Source organism: Lissotriton vulgaris, chromosome 4_1 (genome assembly GCF_964263255.1).
Source record: "Lissotriton vulgaris chromosome 4_1, aLisVul1.2, whole genome shotgun sequence".
NCBI lineage: Eukaryota > Metazoa > Chordata > Amphibia > Caudata > Salamandridae > Lissotriton > Lissotriton vulgaris.
In genome coordinates, this window is record NC_141691.1 from 1622817534 (window position 1) to 1622843292 (window position 25759).

General features: G+C 45.9%; 1 protein-coding gene across 1 annotated transcript in view; it reads left to right on the forward strand.

Moving 5' to 3' along the window:
- The window catches only part of TMEM70 (transmembrane protein 70), a 91040-nt gene extending 65804 nt beyond the window's left edge, over positions 1 to 25236 (forward strand). The window contains exon 3 of the mRNA XM_086965893.1: positions 23226 to 25236. Within this exon, the coding sequence (XP_086822019.1) occupies positions 23226 to 23674 (449 nt within the window). The 3' untranslated portion in view covers positions 23675 to 25236. The remainder of the gene's footprint in view (positions 1 to 23225) is intronic.
- Positions 25237 to 25759: the final 523 nt, after the last annotated feature.

Below are 25759 nucleotides of genomic sequence, written 5' to 3' on the forward strand. Positions count from 1 at the left end.
GTACAACGCCTCAGCAACGTCGGAGTCCAGGAGAAGGCACTGGAGTGGATCATCTCCTTCCTCGCCGGAAGGACACAGAGAGTCCGTCTCCCTCCGTTCAGATCTGAAGCCACCGAAGTCATCTGCGGCGTCCCTCAAGGCTCCTCGCTCAGTCCAACCCTCTTCAACGTCTACATGAGCCCCCTCGCAGACATTGCACGCCAGCACAACGAGGTAGCCGAATGGATGAAGAACAGCCGCCTGAAACTGAACTTGGACAAGACGGAAGTCCTCATCCTGGGATCCTCACCCGCCGCTTGGGACGACTCCTGGTGGCCCCCCGCCCTAGGCAGCGCACCCAAACCAACAGACCACGCACACAACCTGGGCTTCATCCTGGACTCCTCCCTCTCCATGACCAGACAAGTCAACGCCGTCTCCTCGTCGTGCTTCAACATCCTGCGCATGCTACGTAAGATCTTCCGGTGGATCCCCACCGAGACCAGGAAGACGGTCACCCAGGCCCTCGTCACCAGCCGTCTGGACTACGGCAACTCCCTCTAAGCCGGAACCACTGCCAAACTCCAGAAGAGACTCCAGCGGATCCAGAACGCCTCAGCACGACTCATCCTGGACATCCCCCGTCGCAGCCACATCTCCGGACACCTGAGAGACCTGCACTGGCTCCTCACCTTCCGTCTCCTCACCCACGCAAACAAAGCCCTACACAACCAAGGCCCAGGATACCTCAACAGCCGCCTCAACTTCTACGCTCCCAAACGCCAGCTTCGATCGACCAGCCCCGCCCTCGCCGCCGTCCCCCGCATCCGAAGAGCCACCACAGGGGGACGGTCCTTCTCCTACCTCGCCGCCAAGACATGGAACTCCCTCCCCACCCACCTCCACCTGACCCAGGACCACCTCGCCTTCAGGAAGCAACTCAAGACCTGGCTGTTCGAGCAGTAGCGGACCCCCCTCCCCCAGCGCCTTGAGACCCTCTGGGTGAGTAGCGCGCTATATAAATGCGATGATTGATTGATTGACACCAGCTTGAGCAGAGCACTTTGACCAGGACTGTCCAGCGGAAAGCAACACACTTGGGACCGGCTATGGATACTTCTACACGTTCACAGGAAGCGAAACAGAGCGAGAGAGACTGTACAGTCCACCCACAAGCTGCAAGTCTGCCAAGGCAAGAAAAAGACACCATTGCCAGAAATTGAAGTGACAGGAAGTAAAGAAGACTACGTGGGGGGAGTCGTGATTTGAGTTTGGGGTTTGTGTGAACTGTATTTCCTTCCCACAGGTTGGACTTTAGTTAGGGTAATTTTCTTAGCTAAGGTTGGGAGGGATGTAGTAACATGAGACACGGTCTAGTGTCTCAATTCTTTTGTAATGAGCACACCTAACACCCACCCACCACCAGGCGTCATAGATGACCCTGGCCAATAAAAGGGGCTGAGCGCACGTGCTCTGGGCCCATTACCCATCCCCAGCCACTGTGTCCGTGTCTGATTGCGTGATTGTATGCTTAGCGTAATGAGGGCCTAGCACCCCCACCCCAATCACCACAGTGTGCATGTCACCGCAACACTGCAGACCGCTTGTGCTGAAAGTCATTGACTCCTTCCTCCTGCACTGAATCGACGTGACGCTGTATAAGAGCCAGTGGAGAAAGCTGTCAACACCTTCCAACTGCTGTGGGTTTACGCAGCGATGTCCAAGAAATACGGGCCCGATCCAAGATGGCCGCTGCTGCGTGAACAAACGTGTGCTGGATGCATCACACCATAGAGCATCTGTCAGCTATACGCTTTGTGACAAATCAGGTGCCACTGCTCCCAGGCGTACCACTTAACTCCACCTCGACCATATGACGTGTCAATTGATGGGACAATGACATTTCACATGCTTCATCCTCGCGCAACTTCCTCATGGCAGTAACGGTCCACGCTGACAATTCGGTAAGAACTACTAATAATGTTGTACATTACAACAGTCAAGTATACAAGGAGATAGGCAGTCCGCATATGTTCCAAATAGTCCTCACAAACTCTGTAATTGCGAAAATATAGCTTCAGTCTCCGCTCTTCACCACACGATATTGAAATCTATAGTCTGGTGGCCTCAAATGTGGGTTCATGGAGGGTCAAGTCACTTTTCGCCATTATTACAACGAAGAATCCACGCAGGTAGTGTTGAAAGCTTAGCTTTAATAATGACTTGAATCTCAATTACAGTGCTAGAAGAGACGCACGCCCACCTCTTTCCAGCTTCCTTCTCCTCTGTCCCAGTGACCTTCTAGCATTCTACAAGCTCAGAAATGACACGAGCCCTGGAACACCTACAAACTCACACAATGCAACACCTTTCACACATACATTTTCAATTAACAAAGCATATTTATGGTAAGGGGAAAGTAAAAAGGAATGGTAAAGATAGTGTTCATTTTAAAGTACCTATGGGTTTCTAAAAAGAAAAATAAAGATAGAAGGAAGCAAAGATGGCTCTTAAAGATGTTAATTTAAGAAAAAGTCACACTATTTCAATGTCATGCTGATCTAGCGACCTCTTTGGTGTTTGAGATTGTCTACAGTTTTTTACGCTTCTGTCCCAGATTTTGACCAGGGAGCAGCCCATGAGTCTTGTTGCCTCAAACAGATCGCTGAGTAGATGGAAATGTTCTCGAACTGCTCTCTAGACACAATATGCTTCCTCAGATTGATTTGTAGTGAGGGCTTTTCAGCAGGAAACAGGATACAAATTCTATTTGGCCTCATGCCTATTCATCAGAGACTACAAAGTTCCCTTACGTGATCAATAGGCATTAGCGAGAGGGCGCCATTTCTTCCCATGTTGAGCAGTCTCCTCTCACCAAAGTTGGTCAGAGTCTTAGGATAGGGTGGGGCTGTTGAGAAAGTACAAACAGACTGGCGACATCGATTTGTTCTTGTCTTCAAGGTGGAGTTTTAGGAAGGTTTTTAGTACAGTTGTGTTAAATTCCTTTTTTCATGAAGAGACCCAGGCATAGGTTGCCGGGTGCCAGGACGAGCGTAAGTTGTTTTGCTTCCTTCTCCCAGGGCATGGTGTACTTGGATGTAGTCTGCATGGTGAAGTGTTTCCTTCATGCAAGGTTGCTCTTGTTGTTTTTCAGTGGTCTTTAGGCTGAATTTGATAGGCAACATTTGGCATCTGTTGAGAATGGAGTTGAAGCCACTAATGTCATATTCTAGAGCAGTTGTTTGGAATCCTGCCAGAAGCATAAGGAGGGTTTTCCCGAATTTCCTTTCTTGGACGTCAATTTGGGCAGTATGTTTGCTCAGGCCCCACGGTTCTGTGCTGGATGCAATTTGACTGGTAGAGTGAGAAGAGGTTACTGCAAATTTTGGGCTCCTTTAGTGAATGCTTTATTGCTATTGCAGATCCTTTTTAGAGCCATTACTTTTCGAAATCGAGAGCCAATGAAGTTGAGGATGTTGGTGCTAAGTTGAGACTCTAGGGAGTAGGCCCAAAATGAGATGGGTGGCATTGTTTTGAATAATTTGAAAATGATGGGTCGAGAAACCATAGAGTCTAAGTAAAGAGCATTGCCATATTTGGAGTGAGACAGCTGTGGTTTGAATGACAGTTAAGTGATGTTGAGGTGAAGAAAAGAGAAAAAATCTTTATAAGACCCTACGGTAACGAAAATAAACTGAGGAGACTTTAGCTATTTGGGGTGGAAAAGATAAATCCTTGTCCAAAGTGATACCTAGTTGCAAACCATTCCCACAGTAGGGGAGCGGGCTCGGTCAGAAGGACACTAGGCTGATGACCAGATGGAAGATGGTCCAACTAACATTTCCATGAGCCCTCAGCAAGCATTCTTTCAGCTTTGCCACCTGCTCCCAAAACAACTTATGCTTTATTGTGCAACCTTTGGAATCTCTAAACCCATTCTGGTCCCAATAGTGAAGATATTCATAGTACGACTAGACACAATAAAATAAATCACACAAAATAAGTGTGGGGAATTTCCGATCCATATTTCTTATTGCCAGTATCAGGGATTTAAGTTCTGCCAGCTGTGCCGAGCAATCTCCTAGAGACTGCGTCTGAGTATTGCTAGGACGGAGCTTGCAGTCTCGCATACGTCCCTTTACAATCTCACATAGTGCGCTGTATTGCTGTTTACTTCCTATGGCAGGCTGGGAAGATACATCAGTATAAATGATGTATTCATACTGATCGAGAGGCAGAATTTCATTCATGAGAGGATATTCTTGTTCGTACTGCAGAAATGCTTGTGTTTTCAGTGTAGGATCATATCTGTAATCTGCATTTGTTGCAGTGAGAGAATTGGACCATTGTATCCATCGTGGATGCAGTGCTTTTGCGTTCGGAATGCTTACTTTGGTAACAGCCTCTAAGGTTGGTACTGGAGTCACGACAATTATGTGCTAGTGCTCTTTCTCTCACTATAGCAGTTTATACTGCTGTTCGTATCTTTTCCCTCGATGCAAAACACATTTCAGCGTTAGTGTACAAATGTGATTTTTATGCTATGGGTACCGTTTTGCCTTGATTGAAGGTGAAGCAAGTTTACCCTGATTGACCAGCGCTTACGCAGATCAACAAATTAGTGGTATTTACACGTGTGTGTAAGTGTTTGGAAGCCTTCATGTCAGTTTGTATGGAAAGGAGAATTTCTGTGTGTTTCTTGTCCAATTGTGGACAGAAAAATCAGGTCTTGTTAGTTCGTAGAAAGGTTTAACTCTTTTAGCATAATCCAAAATGTATGTTCTGCCAAAATTTAGGAATCCTAAAATGGATTGTAAACCTTTCAGAGACTTTGGAGGTTGGAGCAGTGCACATTTTTCTAAAAAAAAATAGATGCCATGCTTTTTCCATCACTTGATAGCTCTTTTTGATTTTTTAAAGTTAAATTTGTAGCCCAAATTTGTGAACCCCAGAATTCTGTTTTTCACCCTGTTCAAGTGTTCCATTAAGTCATCGTCCATCAGATAAACGTAATCTACGTCGGACTATGCCTCCTCATCACAATTTGCACAATTTTGAAGTAACTCTTGTTACTCTTGCTGAAAACAACCTGAGGCTGTTCTTATACCCTTGCGGCAGTCTACTGAATTGGCAGTGAGGGCCGAGAATGCTGTCAAATATCTGCTTCAGGAGCTATATTTTGGCAGAATAAATAATTTGAGATGTCTAGTGTTATATATTTCCTCCGCACAATGTTATTCATTAATGCGGCTTTGTGTGCATTTTGTACTGCAATTGTTCGTTCACATGGTGAGTCGGCGGGGCAAGGCACCGAAGCGCCTCTCTCCTCAGCGTGGCTTCCGAACGGCAAGGAAGCCGCGCCGAGACCAGCGAGACGTAAGGGCTCCCCCAGGCAGCTGTAATTAACACGCGGCGGTCACAGGGAGATCGAGAAAGGGACGGAGGACGTCCCCGCGATCAGAAAGGGACTCTGAAAATGAAAAATACGGCACAGAAATAGAATAAACATCAGAGTCCCCCTCCCCCCCTCCCTCCCCAGAAGTCGAAACTCATGCACAGTCATGAATCAGTAATGGCAGATATTGTACATTCACCAAGTCATGCAGAGCAAAGAAAAAACACTTAACTGGAAGAAAGAGGGAGAAGACACAAGATGGACACCCATCTAGTCATGGACACTATGGAAGGACTATGATGGAATGATGGGATTTGTAGTTGGATTATGTTAAAATCGTTTTGTTTCTGGATTTAAATGCTTTTTCCTGTGTTGGGATATATAAGCATTTTTTGTGGAGCTTTTCTGGGCTGTTGTGTTTTTGGTATATAATAAACGGCGAAGAAGGAAAAGCATAATCTGAAGCCTCCGGTCCTGACATAGAATTTTCGCGGTTTCATTATGGGAAACAAAAGATTATTCATGGAAGAGGTGCATCTTTCAGTCGCACCTTGGTTCTCAAGTTGATCTAAGATCTCCCTGACTTGCTTCTTTGCATCATATTTTATTGGGTACTGCCTTTGTGGAGTAGGAGTAGATTTTAATGGGATTTCATGGTGAGGTGACTCAGCATCCCACCTTACATGATTGCGGTAAAGTGCGGGAGCTAGCGCTAAGGCCCATTCCTGCGCATATGAATTTTTAAGTGACTCTGGAACCAGGTTGGAGAAAGCTGGTAAAATGACATCTTCCATTTTAGGGCAATCCATAACGAACTCAGGTGGACAATCTCAGCCAAAAGGATGTCCTATCCATTTGTCAGGTTCTCCCAAAAGAGACCTTTCACTTCCCTGGGTATGTCCCCCTCCATTTGGAGCGTAATTTCGTATAAACTATGTGGGACACTTACCCTTGTATCCGGCATCTCCACCCTGATATGTTCATTCAACGCTGCTGTCAGCAGAAATTCTATCAGATTCTGGTGAGCTATTGTTACTTCTGCTGCACTGCGCTGTCTAACATCGTCATAGCCCACTCCCCGTTCAGTAGCAGAGTCCTCAGTAGCCTTGGCATTTCTTATTTTTTAAGCCAGCTACCTTCTTCTTCTTCTTTTTAAATTGAGGTTTAATTTGGGGTTTATCTTCTTGTTTGATAATGTAGTCTGAAGTGCGATGGGTCTCCCTTGTTGGCTTAACTCGCTCTTCTGATCTGTGTTCTGAACGTCCTTCCCTCTCTGAGTGTTTTGATGAACTCTGAAAGGAACTAGAGGAACGTGTATCCGTATCCTGATACCTATCACGGTTTCTAAGATTATACCTTTTTTCAGAGGGCTCCTGTTGAGGAGACCCACCCCTTGATCGTGATGCATTCTGCTTATTATTTTTTGATTGTTTGTTATCCCATTTCTTTTTAGAAGAATCAGGTGCTTGCTTAGAGTTATCCTTTTCAGGATTGCCTGTCACTTGTGGTTTCCCCGGTCCAGCTCCCAAGTTATCTCTACCGAGCGAAGCATAGGTTTCTTCGATAATCGTAGGTAGTTCTTACTGCTGTTGTGAAATCCCTTAGGCATTGGCGTATAGTCACCACTGCTGCCTCCGATTTTATGGTACCTAAAATAATTGCTGATACCTGGGCAAAATTGCCCATCAGTTTCATACCCAAGTCCAGGACAGGTTTTGCCCCAAAGTCATTCTGTATTTGGTTCAATACATCTGGTATAACTGCAATTGAGGGTGTACCATGAGTTCTGGTATAATCAGTAGCGAAAACTGTACCTCAAGTGGTACAATCTTCTATCAGGAGAGCTAGTCCTATTGGAAAACAAATTGTAAGTATTCTATGTTTTTCCTATGGGGAAATACTGCTTCAAGCTGTGCCGTTTTCTGTGCTATCCAGAACTGCATCTACTCCTGTTTGGTGGGCATCCTTCCCATAGTAGCGTTCAGCGTTCGTGGGTTGATATTTGTCAGTCATTTGAGTTTGACCAGCTTGAGTAATCCTCGCAGGTTGAATTGTAAGTGTTCGCATTACGAATTGTGTAAGGTTTCTGTACAGTTTTACTACGTCTGTGTAAAGTGTACGTAATTCTGCTGCTTGCAATGCGTCAATCTCTGGATGAGGTGTGTAAGCAGCTAGGACCAGCTAGATTGCTCCTTCTCTGCTGAGCGAAAAGTCTCTCACATTTGTTGTTGTGTGGGGGAGGGTGCCTTTATACCAATGAATATTCTCTTGGTATGTTAATAGGACTTCTGCGTCCACGTATGGAAAATATTCTTTAGTTGTCATCTTCAATGTGTTTATTTATTTTATTTATAAAGTTTTATATAGCGTTAACTTGACCCAAGAGGGTATCCGAGCACTTTACATTAGGGTTGTTGGGTTAAAATTTACATCAGATACAAGAGCATAGTAAGATACAGTACACATAAACAATGTTTCAAGATTTCGAAGGAGGGAGGGGAGGAAGAAGTAATAGCGGGTAGACGAAGAGGAACTGTGCCCAAAGCCCGGCTGGGTAGGTGACAGTCAAGGGGGAACCAAGGCCAATCTCCTCATTCGCTGTATATCAGCTCCACCGGTCATCAGCCATGTTGCTCAGGTCTCAGCGTTCAGGAAAACCAATTTTTAGTTTATTTGATTTGCGGAGGTTATGTAGCGCTGTCTAGACCCGGAGGTATCAGAGCGCTTAACCAGAGGATTGTTGCATTACAGGGTACAACAAAAAGGATTATGTAGCGCTGGCTAGACCCGAAGGGAATCGTAGCGCTATAACTGCGGAATGCGTTACCAATTACAACAGTTACAATAGCGTAGTAAGGTACAGTAAATGAACAACAAGGTTGAGAGAATTTGTGGGAAAGGAGGAGGGAAAGGAGCCATAACGGGGAGACGAGGAAGAACTGTGTCCAATGTCTAGCTGGATAGGTGATGGTTGAGGGGGAAAACCAGGGCCAATCTCCTCATTAGTTGTCTAGCAACGCTACCGGGCAACAGCCATGTTGCTCGGGTCTCAACGTTCAATAAAACATATTTTAATAAATACATAGGCTACGAGGGTTGATGTAAAAGAAGTCCCACCGGGGGTGACATGGTAGGGAGCAGCAAGGCCTCCAGTTGGAAAGGGGGAGTACAGGAGCAAGCGCAGCTGCACTTTCACAGCTGCCATCTTGTCCGGGGAGGCTGTTGAGAGATGATACCATGATGCAGGTGATTGTGTGGGCCCAGGCAATGAGGGTCACCCGGGGCAGATTATCGCGGCGCCGGGTCAACGGTATATCGGGTCTCGATGGCTATAGGATGTGTCTGGGTGGCAATCTCCTTATTAAACAGCAAGCCGGTATGGCCCGCACACCTAGGATCAATGGCTCTGTGTCCAGTCAGACCCCTGGGGACTTCCACCGGGAGGGGAACCCACGCCGTCTATGAGCCCACCTCACCCTGGTGTTTGCGAGAAAAAGAGCGTCACAAGCACCGCCATTTGTGCACAAAATGGCAGCTGCTAAGATCATGGGGGGGTCATATGCCCAAAAGTCCACAGGCCAATTGTACCACCGGCCTAGTTGGTCTCCCAGGGGGGTGCAAATAGAGGCAGCCACAAGCGTATTTTCAGGCCGCCTGGGACCGTCAGCACCTCAGAGGCAGAGGGCAGATGATGGTGTGATGGAGCTCCGTGAAATCTGTACCGTACCAAGGTGGGGCCGCCACAGCAACAAAAAAAACAGGCACTGAGAGGAAGGAGGTGGGGACCCGATTATAACCCCCAACACTCACCTCCATTCCAGCGCACCACAATCAATGCCAGATCAACACCAGTTCCACCTCCTCTGATGTCCTTGTAACCTGCCGGTCTGCCCACCAACAGCAGGTGGGCCCCAGCACTACTCCGGCACAGGGTCGGTAGAAAGCTGGACAGCCTCAGAACCATGCAGTGCAGCAGGGCCGCCCCGTTCGCTTATAGCCTCCTGCCCGGTCCAGACGGCCCAGGTTCCAAAGCCGGATCTCGCGCCGCGGAGCTCCGTGCAACCTCACGGCAGAGGCTCCGTACTCCGATCGGCTGGTAACCTTGGCCTCGATATCTTCGGGTGGCAGCGACGGATTCGTATCGTTGTCGCTGCAGGCAGTGCACAGATCTTGGAGGCTCCCAGTCTAGGAACTTAAGGGCGATACGGAATCAGTGTAAATGGTGTAAGCATGAAATAAATGTGGTGCCTGTAGGCCGTATCATAATAACTTCATAGTAACTGCATGTCTGCTATTTTCTGTAATGTTAAGAGCTACTTCTTGATCTTCCCCTGCACCTATCTGTCGCCGTCTCCAGCTGCAGACATTGGGGAGGAAGTAATAAGGAAAAGAGATATGGATGTGCACAGTGTGGGGAACTACAATCCTTCAAGCTTGAATAACCTACAGTCAATACATAGTGTCTACCTACCCATCTGTGGTTTCCCTTCTCACTCCAAATATCTCTGGTTAAAAGTGAGTAGGGGGTCTCTGAGAAAAGAACGACTGAACTTCTCAGATTTGACCGTTAAATAATAATCAAACCAACGTTGGCGGCGCCATGTTGTGTAGTTCCTAAAAATAAATAGGATCTGCGCATTTACTGAGGGATTGGTGTCTAGACTGATTCCGGAAACCCACACAGGATATGTCCGCCTATACACCAGCTAAGTCACGGTGCCACCATAAGCCCACAAATCCTACCAAGGAACGAATTGTTTCTGACAACCATTGAACATGACAACCCTTGATGCATAAGGGATCGTGGAAACAGTACAGTACTTTTCGCTCAGTCATTCGTGCTTGCTTAGTCTCCGGGAGATACACAGAACACACTTTGGCAACGTTTTCAATAAGCATTTATTGAACCAGCGTCATTCTAGTATAAAACATGTTTTCTGCGACTGAATAGACAGAAGCAAATGTAAAAGATTATAAGCACCAACAGAGTAACTAGAAGGTAGAATTCTACCATGGTGCTAAAACAGTGAATATATGTAGGCATATAAACATGACAGTAATCAAGTGTACTTCTACGATGCGGACCCTACCTAAGTGTACCTAAATGTACCTAGCATGTATGTGGGTGTAAAGCCAACTATCCGCTAGGAAAGAGTCAACCCCATTACCTGAAGGACCCTGTCTTGGTCACAAGTTGGACACCCTGCAAGGGATGTTGAACCGCTGCGTGTTGAAGCTTCAGCATGCAGGACCCCAGTGTCTTGTGTCAGCGTGGAAGCATCTCCTCTGTCTATCTAGTGAAGGTATGGTTCTTTTATACCAAAAAGGTAGCCTCTGGGTTTCTACCACAATCGATATGTTGTGAGTATGATTATGTAAATGAGCCTAAATCAATAATTGCAACTATGCAGAGTGGCCCTGTCACCAACTGGGCAGGTTTTTCTGACATCAAAGGGTAACATTTTGATCAGAAAGACGAAATGATAGAAAAGGTGACTGGCAGAATTCATTTTCTTTTTGACTGACTTACAAGCTCTTCACGAAAGAGAGACTGAACACTCCTTTGCTGTCTTGCAGCATAATGATGCACTCGCGAAGAAGACCAGTTTACGCACTTTCTTTATGGCTGGCCTGACTGAAATTAAAATTTACAGAGGTGCTTCATAATTAAGTGTATGTCTAAACTCTCGACCGACCTGCAGAGGTGACATATTTATGCTTGTTCACTATGAGAATATGAAGCATGCACATTTTCTTCTGCTTGTTCTTTGACGTATGAGCATGCAATCTGTGGCAGCACTTTGCAGGTGCTCACGGCAAGCCCGACATTATTTGGAGTTCACACGGGATTCTGCAAGCCGTCTCCCTGCTATGAAAATTAGAACTCTTGTGCTGTGCCCGAAACCCATGCGCAAAAATTAATTTGAGAAGTTTTCGTGACCCTTTTTTTATTTTTTGTATATAGTAAATGCACCAAAAACTGTGATTTGATATGTAGCGATTTCAAAGTGGTAAATGCTTTATTTCGTGAACGTGGAGGACAGCTCCCCGCTGCAATCACTGGGCGTGCAATGAAACAACGAGATCTAAATCAGTGCGGAAGGCCAATGGGTGCTTAAATCAATAAACCACTAAATGCCATCTCACAAGAAGGCCCCCTTCCTGAAAATAAAATGCTGCCCTGGTGTGCCTGTGGCTCATTTCAAACCAAGCTCCAGTCATTGCGAGGCTACCCCCGCTTCAAAGTAATTTTAGGGCTCAGGGGCTCGTACATGTGGTCTCAACTCCACACTGCAGTTGTCTCATTGTGTGATCTTCGGCCTAAAAGCCTGTGCCTTCCCAGCAGCATTGGGACAAATTACTGCACCGTATTTGCTCGTGTACACAGGTCAAGTTTCATGTAAGACGTTTGTGTCTGCCATGAGATTATTTACAATCCTGCAGATAGAGCCCCTCATTAGCCAGCGATATACACACTTCAGTAGTGTGGATCAGGTAGTGGATCAGAGACTCTACATTGCCTTGTATCAATGCTCACCTTGTCCTTTGGCATTATACCTCTACTTGATGGTGACACTACTACGCTACTTTCGTCCTACCGACCAATATATGAGACACATTGGGTCACTGATTCACCCTCCCGATGCCCTCACTCAGTGCGCTCGCTATACTAAAACACTGGTATAAGCCTGCCACACACCCAAGGTGTACCTGAACACCTATGTAATGGGATCCATGACTTGTGCCGTTTTATTACCTGTTCACCTGACTGTATATTGATATGTTTTATGTATTTTATTATTATCCTTTCATGTTAGTGACTACTACATTGCTCCCATTACCTCTGTTCTTTCCTACTGCCCCTACCCTGTCATTGTGAAGCGCTCTGATATCTGTAAAGATCTTGTTCGCGCTATATAAAACTTTGAATAAATAAATAAATAAAATATCTTTTTTCTAGCACAGTCGGATGGCAATAACACAATGTCTTCCTATAGAGGTCCAGGCCTGAGCCCTGGGAACTAATCCAGGCCTAGTAAGAGGAACATAGGGTGTTGGTGTGTGCCTTGCCCCAGCCAGGAGGCTGATCGGGGTGATCTTAACTACTAATCCAAATAAGTTTGCCTTGTGAGGTTCCACCTCTAGAGAGCGCCAGTGGCTTGGCGGCTCCTTGTCTGTCTCTAGGATCCGCTAAAAGTGGTGTGAGTACATTTAACTTTCCATTATTTGGTTCACTCTACGTGCATGTTATGAAATCATTACTTACTGCCTTTTAGTTTTAATGAATCTGAGGCCTGTTACTGCGCGACACGCTGCTTGCTTCCTCTGTCGCCTAACTAGCGCTTTGGCTGCCCAGTATGCTGGGACAGGTGAAAAGTGGGGATACTGATCTACATTGGTCTGACTCGGACACACTTGACGATTCAACACCAAGAAGGGACGGGTGAGCTAATCCTCTATTTTGCAAACGGTTATTGGCAGCGCACTAGCGCTACTATGATTGATGGACTTGTTATGCTTAGGCAGGGACCCAGGCAGTTTCTGGCAGTGTGTGCCTCCTGATAAGGGGGCTTGCTGCGGCGTTCAATTTGAAAAATGTTACACACACAAGACCAAACCCAGCCCAATCAGTGACCCACCAGTGGGTTTTTTTTTAACCGCACAAATGAGAAACATTTTAGCATTTGTGCGGGAAATCCCCAATCTGGCAACACTGAACCCAAGCAGGCATGGATATACGGTGCAATATCAGCTCTTCACCGGGGAGATCATATGAACTTACTGAGCCAATATTGTGTATAGATCCGACCCTGAGAAATAAGTGCCGGTGCTAAGCACCGAAAACCACCAGCACAAATTAAGCACTGCAATCTTGTCTCAAAAGGTGGGCCTCTGGCAAAAGCCCAATATCTGTGTTTAGCCTGCCTAGCTCCTGTAAGATGCAGCACCTTTTGCAGTGATTATTCAGTCATTAATTGTAGATGCAAACAGGGTTGGAGGTGTGGGTGATTGGGTGCTGCTCCCTGTGTCGCCTGGCATCTTGTGATGCTGGTTTGGATAGACAACTACCCCCCCCCCCCCCCCAACCCCCCCACCCTCTCAAACTTCCCATATTCCTAGAACTTAGTAATCAATTCAAACCATATGAACATGTGAACAGGTGGTCCCGTAACAGTTGGAACTTCAGCATTGGCGAAGTCATCTGAGCGTTCTCTAAATGAGAACAGAATTTGAACGTCGTCTCAAAGTGTGTTGTGAGTAAGCCTTTGTCGGAATCGGTCGTCACTTGCTGCCCCCGACGAGGGCCTCTAGGTATGCTTTCTGTCTGGCAATGCCCCTCATCTACCTGAGTCTCCTGGAGATCCAATACAAAGTGGCATTGAGAGCTGGCTTTGAAGGTTCACTGTGGATGATCTGTTGACTGTGACTCGGGGAGCTGCTATGAAAACAGTACGCTACTCACATGTACCTTTCCAACTGCTGTCTTTTGTGTGCTGGAAGGGATCCTTCATTTTTTGTCTATTGCCAGTTTCCATGTCTGGCAATGTGGGTATGGCAGCACCTCCGATGTGTCTCGGCAGATCAAGTATTGTGAATGGTTTCTTGAGCGATTTAGTTACCCAACTCCTGCCCCTCGTTTTGTAGTGTAGTCTTAAAGGTTGCTCCTATCTGTATCTAACACATTGTCCTTAAGGAATGAGGTGACCGGGTGAAAGGCCCACCTTTTAGTTAAGGTGATTGCCGACACATTCTGAAAAATTTGGAGATTGCTGCTGGTGTAATATATTGAACCTCCACATCTCATTGGCTCGAGGATTGCACTCCTAATGATAAAAGCACACCAGGATATCCGGGGTTTCTCGCATTCTGGGTGGGTAGGCCCGCTTTGTATGCTCGATATATGCAGAGAGGGTCAGGATCATGTTCGTCCAGTAGCATCTCTCCTAGTCCCTGAATACATTGTTGAACGCCCTTACTCACCCTCCCAAGTGTAACTCCTTGAATGCGCAGGTTGGAGCGTCTGGATCTGTTCTTCAGGTCTTCATGTTTTTCCTGCATGTGTTTCACTTAGTCCTGCAACTCTATCAAGAGGAAACTATATACCTCGAGGTCTAAACATCTCTCATCTTGGGAAAATTCCGTGTTTACCCTATGACCCAGGTCATCCAGGTCTGTGTGGATTTTCAAAAGGCTCAGTTTAAGGTCTGTATGGACTGCCCTATTCTCTTTCTTGAGGTCCGTAAACATTTGGGTCAAGAAACTCTTCGTGTTCCTCTCGTCATCATTGGTGGGCTCACCAAAATTGTTGTGTCTCTCCAGCCTGTATTTTAAGGCTCATTGCCCTCTTCCTGCTTGGATGATGAGGCTTTAGGAGGTCTTTAATTGTGCCATCCCTTTTGTGTCTGGTGGAGGCCATTGCTTCCTATTTTTGGTACCCCAGGGAAATCCATCTGTGTCACCTCTTGTTATAAGTGGGAGTGCCCCCACCCTTTATTGTGCCACTGTCATGGGTGGAACTAGTCCCCGTAGTGTGGGGCTAGTGTGATCACAAAGTTTGTTGGGAGAGTCCCTGTTCTGCTGCCCTGGGTGACGCCCCTTCTCTGCAGGGGGTCATGGTCTAGCTTGACGCTGCTGGACAAGGTCCCTTCAGAGCACAGACAACACCTCTTGCGCTCAACTCTCCAGGTCTCCTATAGTTGCCTCTAGTAACTCCTACCACCAGGTCTGAGGTGAATCGACCAGCTAATTTGTAGAGGGTGGAGTACAGTTTTCTCCCATCTTTCACTAGGTGTCGTCAAGGCATCCCCCGCTCTTCTCAGACCTATCCCCTGGGTTGTGCTGCCTCCAATCTAGGCCTTATCTTTCGCCAATATTGCCTCGGGCAGCCTATGTTTCAGTGCCTACTACTGCCCCCCGAAAAGTATCTACTAAGAACAGTGTACACTGTATGCAACACTGTGAAACACAGAGAAGCCTATAAGATTCCCCAGGAGTGAATTACCCTAGGGGAAATAAAACTCCTTGCGCCAATCTGAACCCCCTATATTTGAATTGATGCCATCATGAGAGTTTCTCGAGCCTCTCGCTGACCCATCAATCCAGATATTCAAATATTTTTTACCCGTAATTTCCCAAGAACTACTGAACGGATTACTCCAATTTACAACAAGCATTTACAATGCAATAGGTCTTGCATTATTAAAGTTTGAGCTATTGGAATTTTAAATGACAATGCCTTTTATTCATTTGCATCGGTGAGTATACAAGCAAGGACTATACATTCAAAGTGCGTGTTTATGCACCGATTGCAGGTTTTAAAAATGAATAAAAGGCATTGACATTTACAATGCCAATAGCTCAAACTTTAATAATGCGAGACCTATTGCCTTGTAAATGCTTGTTTTACCAGACAGCAGGCACATGCTCACACTTCTCACTTCTCACTAGTGGAGAAGTAACAGCATGACGTCATGCCAGGTGAGCGTTGTAGGGGAGGGGAGATTCTTTAAAGAGAGTCATTTTCTCTCTGCATTTCCTGTCTCATTTTTGAAACTCTGGAGCAGCAACATTGTTGTGGTGTCACCACCAGGGCTTTAAGTGGAAGCTTTTTCAATATACTATACAAGCCATAGTTGCTGCTTATTTATCTTATGCAACTAAAAACCACTGATCAAGCCAATAGTCCTGACTTGTTGTTGGTATGATGTTATCTGTTGTATCATATATCTGGATAAAGTGACAGAAGCAGCGAAATACAAGTCAGGCAGCACACCATGCAAAGCAATTTTCTTTTAGCTTAGATGTTTTAAGCCACGCCATTAATTACAAGGCCACGTCCCCTTGAGAGACCCCCTCTCCCCACACTTTTTTTCTTCCCACTTAAAGCCCTGCCTACACTGGTGTGAGTAGCACTATAAAACAAATGAAAGGCATGCGAGGGGGGCTGTGGAGAGACGGGGGCACTGTTGCAGGACGGTAGTGAGGGAATTCGTGGAGGAGGTTATGGGTAGGAGGGGGGGCACCTACGCTAAAGCCGGCTGTACGGGAGCTCAAGGGTCACGGCCGCAGAGGGTGAAGCTGCACCCCAGGAGCGAAGTCATTTAAATGTCTTCAGGGTGTGATACGTCACTGCAGCGTCACAATACATTAAGTGCATTGAGCGCGCGGGATGGAGTCGGCCTGTGCATCAGGAGTGAATGGGCAAGTTTCCAAGCTAACATTTTACTGTATTGCAAGTTTTTCTAAATAATTCACCCTGAATTTTGTAATTCTGGCACCCACGAACCCCCACTGCGCGCTGTTCCGTATACCCCCCTTCCTTACAATGTAAAGAGTTCTTGGGAATGCATTCGGATGCTCGCTTCAGCTAAGCCTGCAGGGTATCAAAAAGCCTAAACAATGTATACATTAATACAACACAATCCGGCTGCATCAGGTGGACTCTACTAAGATGAAGCGCTCACACCAGTGCTTTCTACTTGAACTTCAAGGCGCTACAAAACACGTCCCAGGGCAACTCGTGGTACAAGTCTACACGTCGAAGAACGGGGGAGTGGGGCTGGGGGGCAGCCGGACTCCAGGGACGGCCCCTGTGTCCTTCTAGAGATTTAATCGTGGCCAGGAACTCCACTGGAACCAAAAAAAACTCAGTGTTAAAAAAAGACACTATAAATAAATCCTAAATATAGCGGCGCAGCGCGGCATCTCCTTGGTGACCGGCAGCTCCTCACCTCATCGTGGCCGCTGCTGGGAGTCTGGGCGTGGGCGGTGGGTCCTCTGGAGTCCGTCCCGGGCACCGCGCAGCTACCAGCCTGATCGTGAAACCGAAAGCGATTGTGTTTTCAAACAAGTGAAAGCCCAGGAGAGGGAGGTGCACGGGGGCGGGCCTATGTGTAGGGTGGAGAAGGCAAACCTCCCGTCCCTGCCCAAGAAAAGCGAGAGCAGCGGCAGAAAGTAAAATAAGAAGCTGCGGTGGGGGCAGGAGCGCGCCACCAGGTACGAGACTGTGCAGTACCGTACCTGTGCAGTACTGGCAACAGCGTAGGGTGAACTCACGGCCCGTGAGAGAATAGCGGCGGTGAGCGGAGACACCTTGCTCAGTGTGTGGCAATGGAGCGGGCAGCGGCGTGGGGCGAGCTCGCTGGCCAGGGATTGAGAGGCATGAAGTGAGGCTGCGGTCGGGTCCCATAAAGCACAAGACCGGCAGCAGCGGAGGGCTCTCTACTGAAGTGGTGAGTAGCCAGCGGAATCAACCCATAAACCCACCCAGCACCTACCGGATTACACGCTGAGAGCCCAGCCTAAATGAAACACGACGTGCGCATTAAAAAAATGAAGTGAAACTTAAGCGCGAATAATGAAACTGTGGAAGCAAGCGCATATGCTTCTTCAAAAGCGCGTCCACAGACCACAATCTGCTCGTGCACCTGTCTGTACCACTTGGGAGACCTAACAATCACAATAGGCTCGCTGGCGACAGCGCTTTCGCGCTGCAATGCCAGGCGAGACCTAAAAAGCACAATCTCTGGGCCAAGATCTAGCTTACTGCCAATTTGGGTGTAATTCTGTTTAGCTGTTTCTGTGGTAGTGCTTCTTAAAGCAGTCAATGGAAAATGCATGGGGATTTTGCTGTTTGGGACTCCCCTTTTTTACTTGGCCTCCGCTTGACGGATCACCCCGAGAACGTTCTCTGCACAAACTAGTGAATAATGCTTTTCCTGTGGACCGAATTATAACTATACACATATATGTACACACGTGTGTGAGTAAAATAACCTTTCTTGAAATAGCCTTATGTATTGTGTTGCTCCATGAACAATGATATTTTGCTTCTTCCTACTATAGCATAGGGCAGTAGGCTTTAATATAAGGGACTGGGATTATTGACAAAATGTACAGTGTGGCTCAGAAGCCAGTTTATTGTGAATATATTTGAATGCATTTAAAATACTAGTAACTTCTAGGCCCAGCTTTACTAACAATTTGCATCATATGCACCATAGTTGTGGCACAGCCAGGACGCAAAATGTTAGTCTGCATTTTCAAAGCCATGCAAATCTTGATTGCATCGCTTTACGTCACATTTCCTCTAAAAAGTAGCGCAAGGCAGCACATCACGCTGCCTTGAATTACTTTGCATCAGAAAGGCATTACATGAGTGGAGCATTCAGCCTGATTTACGAAGGTGAGTAAACCTGGGTTTCCGCCAAAATGGTGCGCCAATCCGAAGCTAGCTTAAGGAGGAGTAAGTTTTGTATTTTTCCTCATTACGTTATCTATGTATGTGTACTGCATTCTGCAGCACCCATACAAAGAGAATTGAGTCTCTAAAGATTGTTTTTGTGCAGAAATATGCATGCTGTCACATCCTTATTGATGTGGTGGCAGCCAATCACATCTCAGCCTTAGATATGTTGGCTCTGCGGATCCTTAGCAGCATGATCTATAAAAAGTCTTTGAGCATTAATTGTTCAAAAAATACTGAACAGTTGTACACCAAATCACAAAAAGCAATCTTTCTGGACCAAGATGAAACTCTCAACCACATTCATAAATCCGTCAAGCGGTTTGGGTTATAGCTATATCTAAACTTCTTATGGAAAACTGATTGGGGAAAACATGTTTTGGAATTACCCCCCATCCCCCCCCCCTTTTTTTTTTTTTCCTCAGCCCCACTTGACGGATCACCCTGAAACTTTCTAGGAAGGAACTGAGGTGCAAAATATTTTTGGGGAAGGTTCCATGAAGATTTGTTAAACAGCGTTCAATATAAGCAATGCAAAAATTAATTACCTCTGGAAACATGATCCTAACTAGAAGTACATAATATTATGTATATCTTCTTTTGCATTTTGCTTCCTTTTGTCATGGCATACAGCAGTGGGAATTTTACTGGGACACACATTTAGTGCTCCCCCCCCCAGCGCTGCTTGCCGCCGCAGCGAAGGGGTTAACCTACCATTTTGACCTTGCAAAATAAACCTTTTGCAAGCTTAAACCTTCCTCTTTAATGCTTATAAGTCACCCCAAAGCTAGGCCCTAACAGTTTCTAGGACAAGGTGCTTCGTATTTAAAAAGTAGAACATGTGAGTTTAAGTTTACATGTCCTGGCAGCGAAAAACTCCTATAGTTGTTTTCTACTGTTGTTCGTCCTATCTCTCTCATAGACTAACACTGGGTTACCTTATTTCAATTAATAGGTGCTTACTTTAGATAGGGGGCATATAGAAAAATATTCCTTACACTTGAATTGTAATCTAAAATCCGCTTTGGTGGTAAAGTCAGATATCAAGCTACTATTCTGAAAATGCCAGTTTTAGAAAGCTGGCATGTTTCTGTTTAACCCAAATGAGCCCTGCTACCAGTGTTCAGAGTCAAATGACTGTGGATGGCTCTTCTATGGTGTTTTGTGTTTTGCTCCCAAACATAATCACAAAAGGGTATGGGTGTGGGCCAGGATGTTGCCTCCCTGAGCAGAATGTCCTGGGGGGTTGGCACTCAACCTTCTTGGACTTGCCTGTCTTTTGTTGAACCTGCCCAGTTTGGAGCTAAACCAAGGAAAGAGGAAGATTAGACAAAGGGGACACACCCACACACAGGCTGGCACTAGGGAAACAAGTGGAATTCTCAGAACCTTAACGTGGAACACTCCTGGATCTATGGACATTTCTGAAGGACTGCCCTGCTCCTTGAAGGACCACCTTGCTGTCCGAAGAAGGAAGATTGGACCTACTTGCCTTGCTCCCAGGCTACCCAGAGTGACTCCAAGGGTCATTTGGCTGACCTCCAGTTTGAGATACAAGGACACAAAAAGCTTCCAGGGGCCTGCTGTGAAGATGCCCAGCTGACCAGCACCAACTGGACCTGCCTGAGTCCTCCTGCATGACTCTGCTGGAGTGAGTCCTGATCCCCCAACATGTGCCCTTCAGGTCCTGGACCCTTGGGTGGCCTCCGAGAGCACTCCACTCTTCCATCAGATCTGGTGAGAAGCTACGCAGGGCCGTGCAAAACGTAACTCCTATATGAAGGCTTTACAGGAACCGACGCCGAGTGGCGCAAAGCCTCGCGGGTCAAGGAAACACAGATCCCACCTGAAAGCTGCATTGATTTCGACACAGAGCGACGCGAAGCCCAGCAAAGCCTTGCTGCCCGGCTGACAGCTTCATTGGAACCGATGCAGAGTGTCGTGAAGCCCCACAAAGTGTTGCCTCACATCTGAAAGCTTCTTCGAAAGCAATGCCTAGCAGCACAAAGTCTCACAAAGCAACATTCCGCACACCTATCATCAAGGACATAAGGTGCAACTCCCAGTGAGTCGAACTGGGCCCAGTGCCCTGCCTGTGCTTTATTGCAGTCGGCCTGAACTTGTGACTTTGTCCCAGTCCTGAGCAACCGGATGGTGCTTTCTTCATTTCGGAGCTATTGTTTTTACTAAAAACAGTATAATTCAATATCTCCGGTTCTACAGATTGAATTTGTGTCATTCCAGTACTCCTATTTATTAAAGTTGACCCTATTTTTCGAAATTTGTTTGAGATTTTACTCCTGTTGCGTTTTCACTTTATTACTGTTTCAGTGCTGCATACATAGTTTACACATTGCCTCTTAAATTAAGCCTGACTCCTTTGTGCCAAGCTACTAGAGTATTAAGCACAGGTTAATTTTGTTACTTTTTTGGTGCAACCTGACAATGGTGTTGTCATTTGTACCAGAGTGGGGCTTCCACCCCTCTTAACAAACAACTCCATTTCTTACATTAGTAATCACGACAGTTGCCGTATTCATTTATCAGTATCATTACAGTATATACCCCATTGTTATCATATTTACTTATCCTTTACAAAACAAGCATAGTTTATTGGTAGTAAAAGTGTTGCACATTTTATGTTGAATATTTACAACAAGGGGTGGTGAGGGACAGAGTCTCTGAATTAAACAGAATACTCTCACCCAGTCAAGAGATCAGGGCTAGATCCAACACCGTTTTTTAGCTCACTGCACCATCCCAGTTTCAGAACCTGGCTGTATGCAAATTAGTCTGTTCCTGTCCCAGTGCATGATGGGAACAGGGCAAACCAAACTACAAAAGCCAATTCTTACACTGGGAAGGAAACAAGCTACCGGGGACCGGTTTCTGGCATTTCAGCCTCTTCGGCCCGGCTTGCTTGAATCCTGATGGTGCAATGAGCAAGGGACTCACATCTGAGTATACCCTTCCACGCTTAGGGTGGACAAAAATATTTACAACAAGGGGTGGTGAGGGACAGAGTCTCTGAATTAAACAGAATACTCTCACCCAGTCAAGAGATCAGGGCTAGATCCAACACCGTTTTTTAGCTCACTGCACCATCCCAGTTTCAGAACCTGGCTGTATGCAAATTAGTCTGTTCCTGTCCCAGTGCATGATGGGAACAGGGCAAACCAAACTACAAAAGCCAATTCTTACACTGGGAAGGAAACAAGCTACCGGGGACCGGTTTCTGGCATTTCAGCCTCTTCGGCCCGGCTTGCTTGAATCCTGATGGTGCAATGAGCAAGGGACTCACATCTGAGTATACCCTTCCACGCTTAGGGTGGACAAAAATATTTACAACAAGGGGTGGTGAGGGACAGAGTCTCTGAATTAAACAGAATACTCTCACCCAGTCAAGAGATCAGGGCTAGATCCAACACCGTTTTTTAGCTCACTGCACCATCTCAGTTTCAGAACCTGGCTGTATGCAAATTAGTCTGTTCCTGTCCCAGTGCATGATGGGAACAGGGCAAACCAAACTACAAAAGCCAATTCTTACACTGGGAAGGAAACAAGCTACCGGGGACCGGTTTCTGGCATTTCAGCCTCTTCGGCCCGGCTTGCTTGAATCCTGATGGTGCAATGAGCAAGGGACTCACATCTGAGTATACCCTTCCACGCTTAGGGTTCTGAGCTGGGATGGGGCAGTGAGATAAATAACGGTGATGGATCAAGCCCTGATCTTTGGACTGGGTAAGAGTGGTCTGCTCAATTCAGACACTCTGTTCATCACCACCCCCTTTTGTAAATCGATTTTGGCCACTATAGGTGTGGCAGGGTATACTCAGACATGAGTCCCTTTCTCACTGCTCCATCAGGATTCAAGCAAGCCGGGCCGAAGAGGCTGAAATGCCAGAAACCGGTCCCCGGTAGCTTGGCTCCTTTCTGGTAAAGAATTGGCTTGGTAGTTTAGTCTGCCCTGTTCCCATGATGCACTGGGCCAGGGACAGACTGATTTGCATATAGCCAGGTTCTGAGCTGGGATGGGGCAGTGAGATAAATAACGGTGATGGATCAAGCCCTGATCTTTGGACTGGGTAAGAGTGGTCTGCTCAATTCAGACACTCTGTTCATCACCACCCCCTTTTGTAAATCATTTTATGTTGAAGCCACACTCCCTTAACTTTGTGAAGGACATTTTAAACAGTTGCATCTGACTCAAGAGGGACATTTAGTAACAACTTGGGTTATTGCAGATTTGTGACAGACTTGTTAAGCAGTTGCTTCTGACTTGAGAGGGACTTCTAGTAAAGTTTTGAAAGTCTGCAGCCTTGTTCAAGACTTCAAGCTGTTGCTTCCGCCGACTCAAGGAAAGCATCTAGTAACTAATTATGGTCCTGTAGCTGTGTGAAAGAACAGATCAATTGGCTGTGCCAATGCTTGCTTTTAAAAAAATTATATGATGGTGGTCAAGCAGCTAAAGCTGTGTCTAGGGCAGACCTAAAAAGGAAATGTAATATGTTTGAGCTGTTATAATAGTAATATTTGATGAAGATACATGGAAAGTTTATATTAAAGATGCAATCAAAACTAATTCTTTTAATTTTCTTTTTATAGGTGTGAAGTTTTTTTCTTATTCCACCAGCATGTTCAGCCTGTGTGTAATGCCCTACGTTATGTTTAAATCTGGAGTTGGGGCTGACAGCGTTGCTCTGCAGATGGTGTTTTACAGCATTATGGGATTCTTCACTTTTGTAACTCCAGTTACCTTGCACCTCCTTACCAAGGGCTACGTAGTACGCCTGTACCACAAGCAAGAGACTGATACCTACACAGCAGTTACCTACAATGCATTTCTTGCTGAAAAGAGGACGGTTTTCCATCAAGAAGATGTTAAGGTTCCAGGTGTCAGCAAGATGTTCACAACTTTTTATGCTCGTAGTAAATCGATGCTTGTCAATCCAATGCTGTTCAACAGTCCTCAAGAATATAGCCACCTGATGGGCTATGATAAACCTTTCACCTTTGACTTTGAAGAATTAAAAGAGTCTGAGGACCCTAAATAAGATTCTGAGCATTCCGCTGCGATTATATTTTTTTGGCAGAATATTTAAAGTCCACGACACATCTTTGTTGATTTTTTTCAGTGACCATCCAATTTTGTATCATTGGAACACGTAAAGATTTTAAAACGTACGTATTCAAAACCCAATCACAGATTATTCAGTTTTGGAACCCATATCTTTTAACTACTTGTAAAAGGAAGGCTGCTGGATGAAGTATGATTGCAACCTTTATGGATTGTACACATTTTTCAGTCGGAAAGCACTCCAACCGAATCGGTCTCGGAATGGTTCCCGACCAAATCTGATTCGGGGATTCCGACCGACTGATTATGATGGTTCCGCTTACCATTTGGTCGGACTCCCATTGACTTCAATGGGAGCCTGGGTTCCGACCGAATACACAGACTCCCATTGAAGAAAGGGGTGTGTGTGGAAAATCGTGCACCCTGTGGTTGGCACCCTTTGGTGCCTGCCACAGTGTGCATGGTCTGAAAGAGGGATCTCTTGGGTACCCCCACAAGCCCCATTCGGAAAGCAGCGGGGGAAGGAGGCACTGCTACGGACCCTAAAATCAGATTCTGACATCCAATCTGTGTCAGACAAACCGATTCTGAAAGGCTGTCCGAATCCAACATCGTAATTGCTTGGTCAGAAGCACGGTCTGTAGACCAGTAAGAGTCTGCTCCGAACGACTCGGTTCCTCCGAATGCCATCTGGGACCGAGTCAAAACCGAATTGGAAAGTCTGACCGCTTTCCGAACATCGTAATTGGTCGTTCCGAAAGCTTTCCGAATCGGTCGACATCATAATCAACCTCTTAGAGTCTTGTTCAGAATGCTGTTGCACCAATTGTGTGCTTCTTGTTAAAAGGGGATCAGTTTTAGGAAGCCTGGAAGACCTAGATAGATTTAGGTTTAATGTCAAGTTTCTGACCTATAAAAGAGTCCACGGCCAAAGTGCTGCTAAACTCTGGGTGGCGATAATAACCCTGTTCTTGTGAGTAACCCAGGTTCAAAGATGGAAGCTTTTTTTGTCATGCAGTCCTTAAGGCGAAGGCAGTCAAGTAAAGTCGAACCATTCTCATTTTAAAAAAAACCCTTTTTATATTAAATGATCGTTAAATGTATGCTCATCTCTAAATTACTGTGTTGATTATGAAGTTACCATTTAGTGGCCCAGCAGGGTTAAACACCTAGCAACTGTAAAACCACTCTATGCTATGTTATGGGCATCTTTGTAGTGCAGAGTCTGCCATGAGTGTGCTATACAAATTCAAATTAACATTAACGGTTAGTAAGGCTCATCGTGCTTCTGATCTCAGGAGTGCCTGTCTTTACCATTCCATTGCAGACTGGAGTCTGCATTGTCCTGTTAGTATACACTTAATGTATTTTGGTGCATCTGTAAGGTTTCCTAGTGTGACGTGACTTGTGTATGGTTCATCATTGAATAAATATCTGAAGGATCCTTTGTGGTCACTCTGGAGCCAATATAAATGTATTGAGCTGCAGGTGTATATCTGTTTTAAACTAAATAAATGCCTGGTCTTATTGGGACAGTCAGCAGGGTAAGCCGAATCGTCTTGTGAACAGATTCACCAGATAATCACACCATTTGTAAGAAAAGGATTTCATTCATTTTCTGTCTGGCGCTGTTTTTAAAACAATATTTCTTGCGGATTGACAAAAAGACCAATAGAGACCACACTACAGCCAAGCAGCTATTCTTCATCTATTCAGATGCGTTTATCACACTTAGTTCTGCTATTAAAAAGTTATACTTGTCTGCCACTGTAATTGTGCCCAGAAGCTATTGATTGAAGGACTTAACATAAACAAACAAACATTTGCAATGCACTCGGTCTCGCCTTTGGGACCTTATAAGTATTTATCAATGCTGCACATTATGCTGGGTGCTGCAACCACAAGCTCAAATTAAACACTGCAGTAAGTGATATGACATCATTGTTATATCTGACTAGAGTGACCTCCGACACGCCATACACACCTGAGGCCTTAAGGGCACATCCTGGTCTTCATAACTGAAAATCATAGCATTGCTTATTGCTCGTCCTCAGAGTTTACA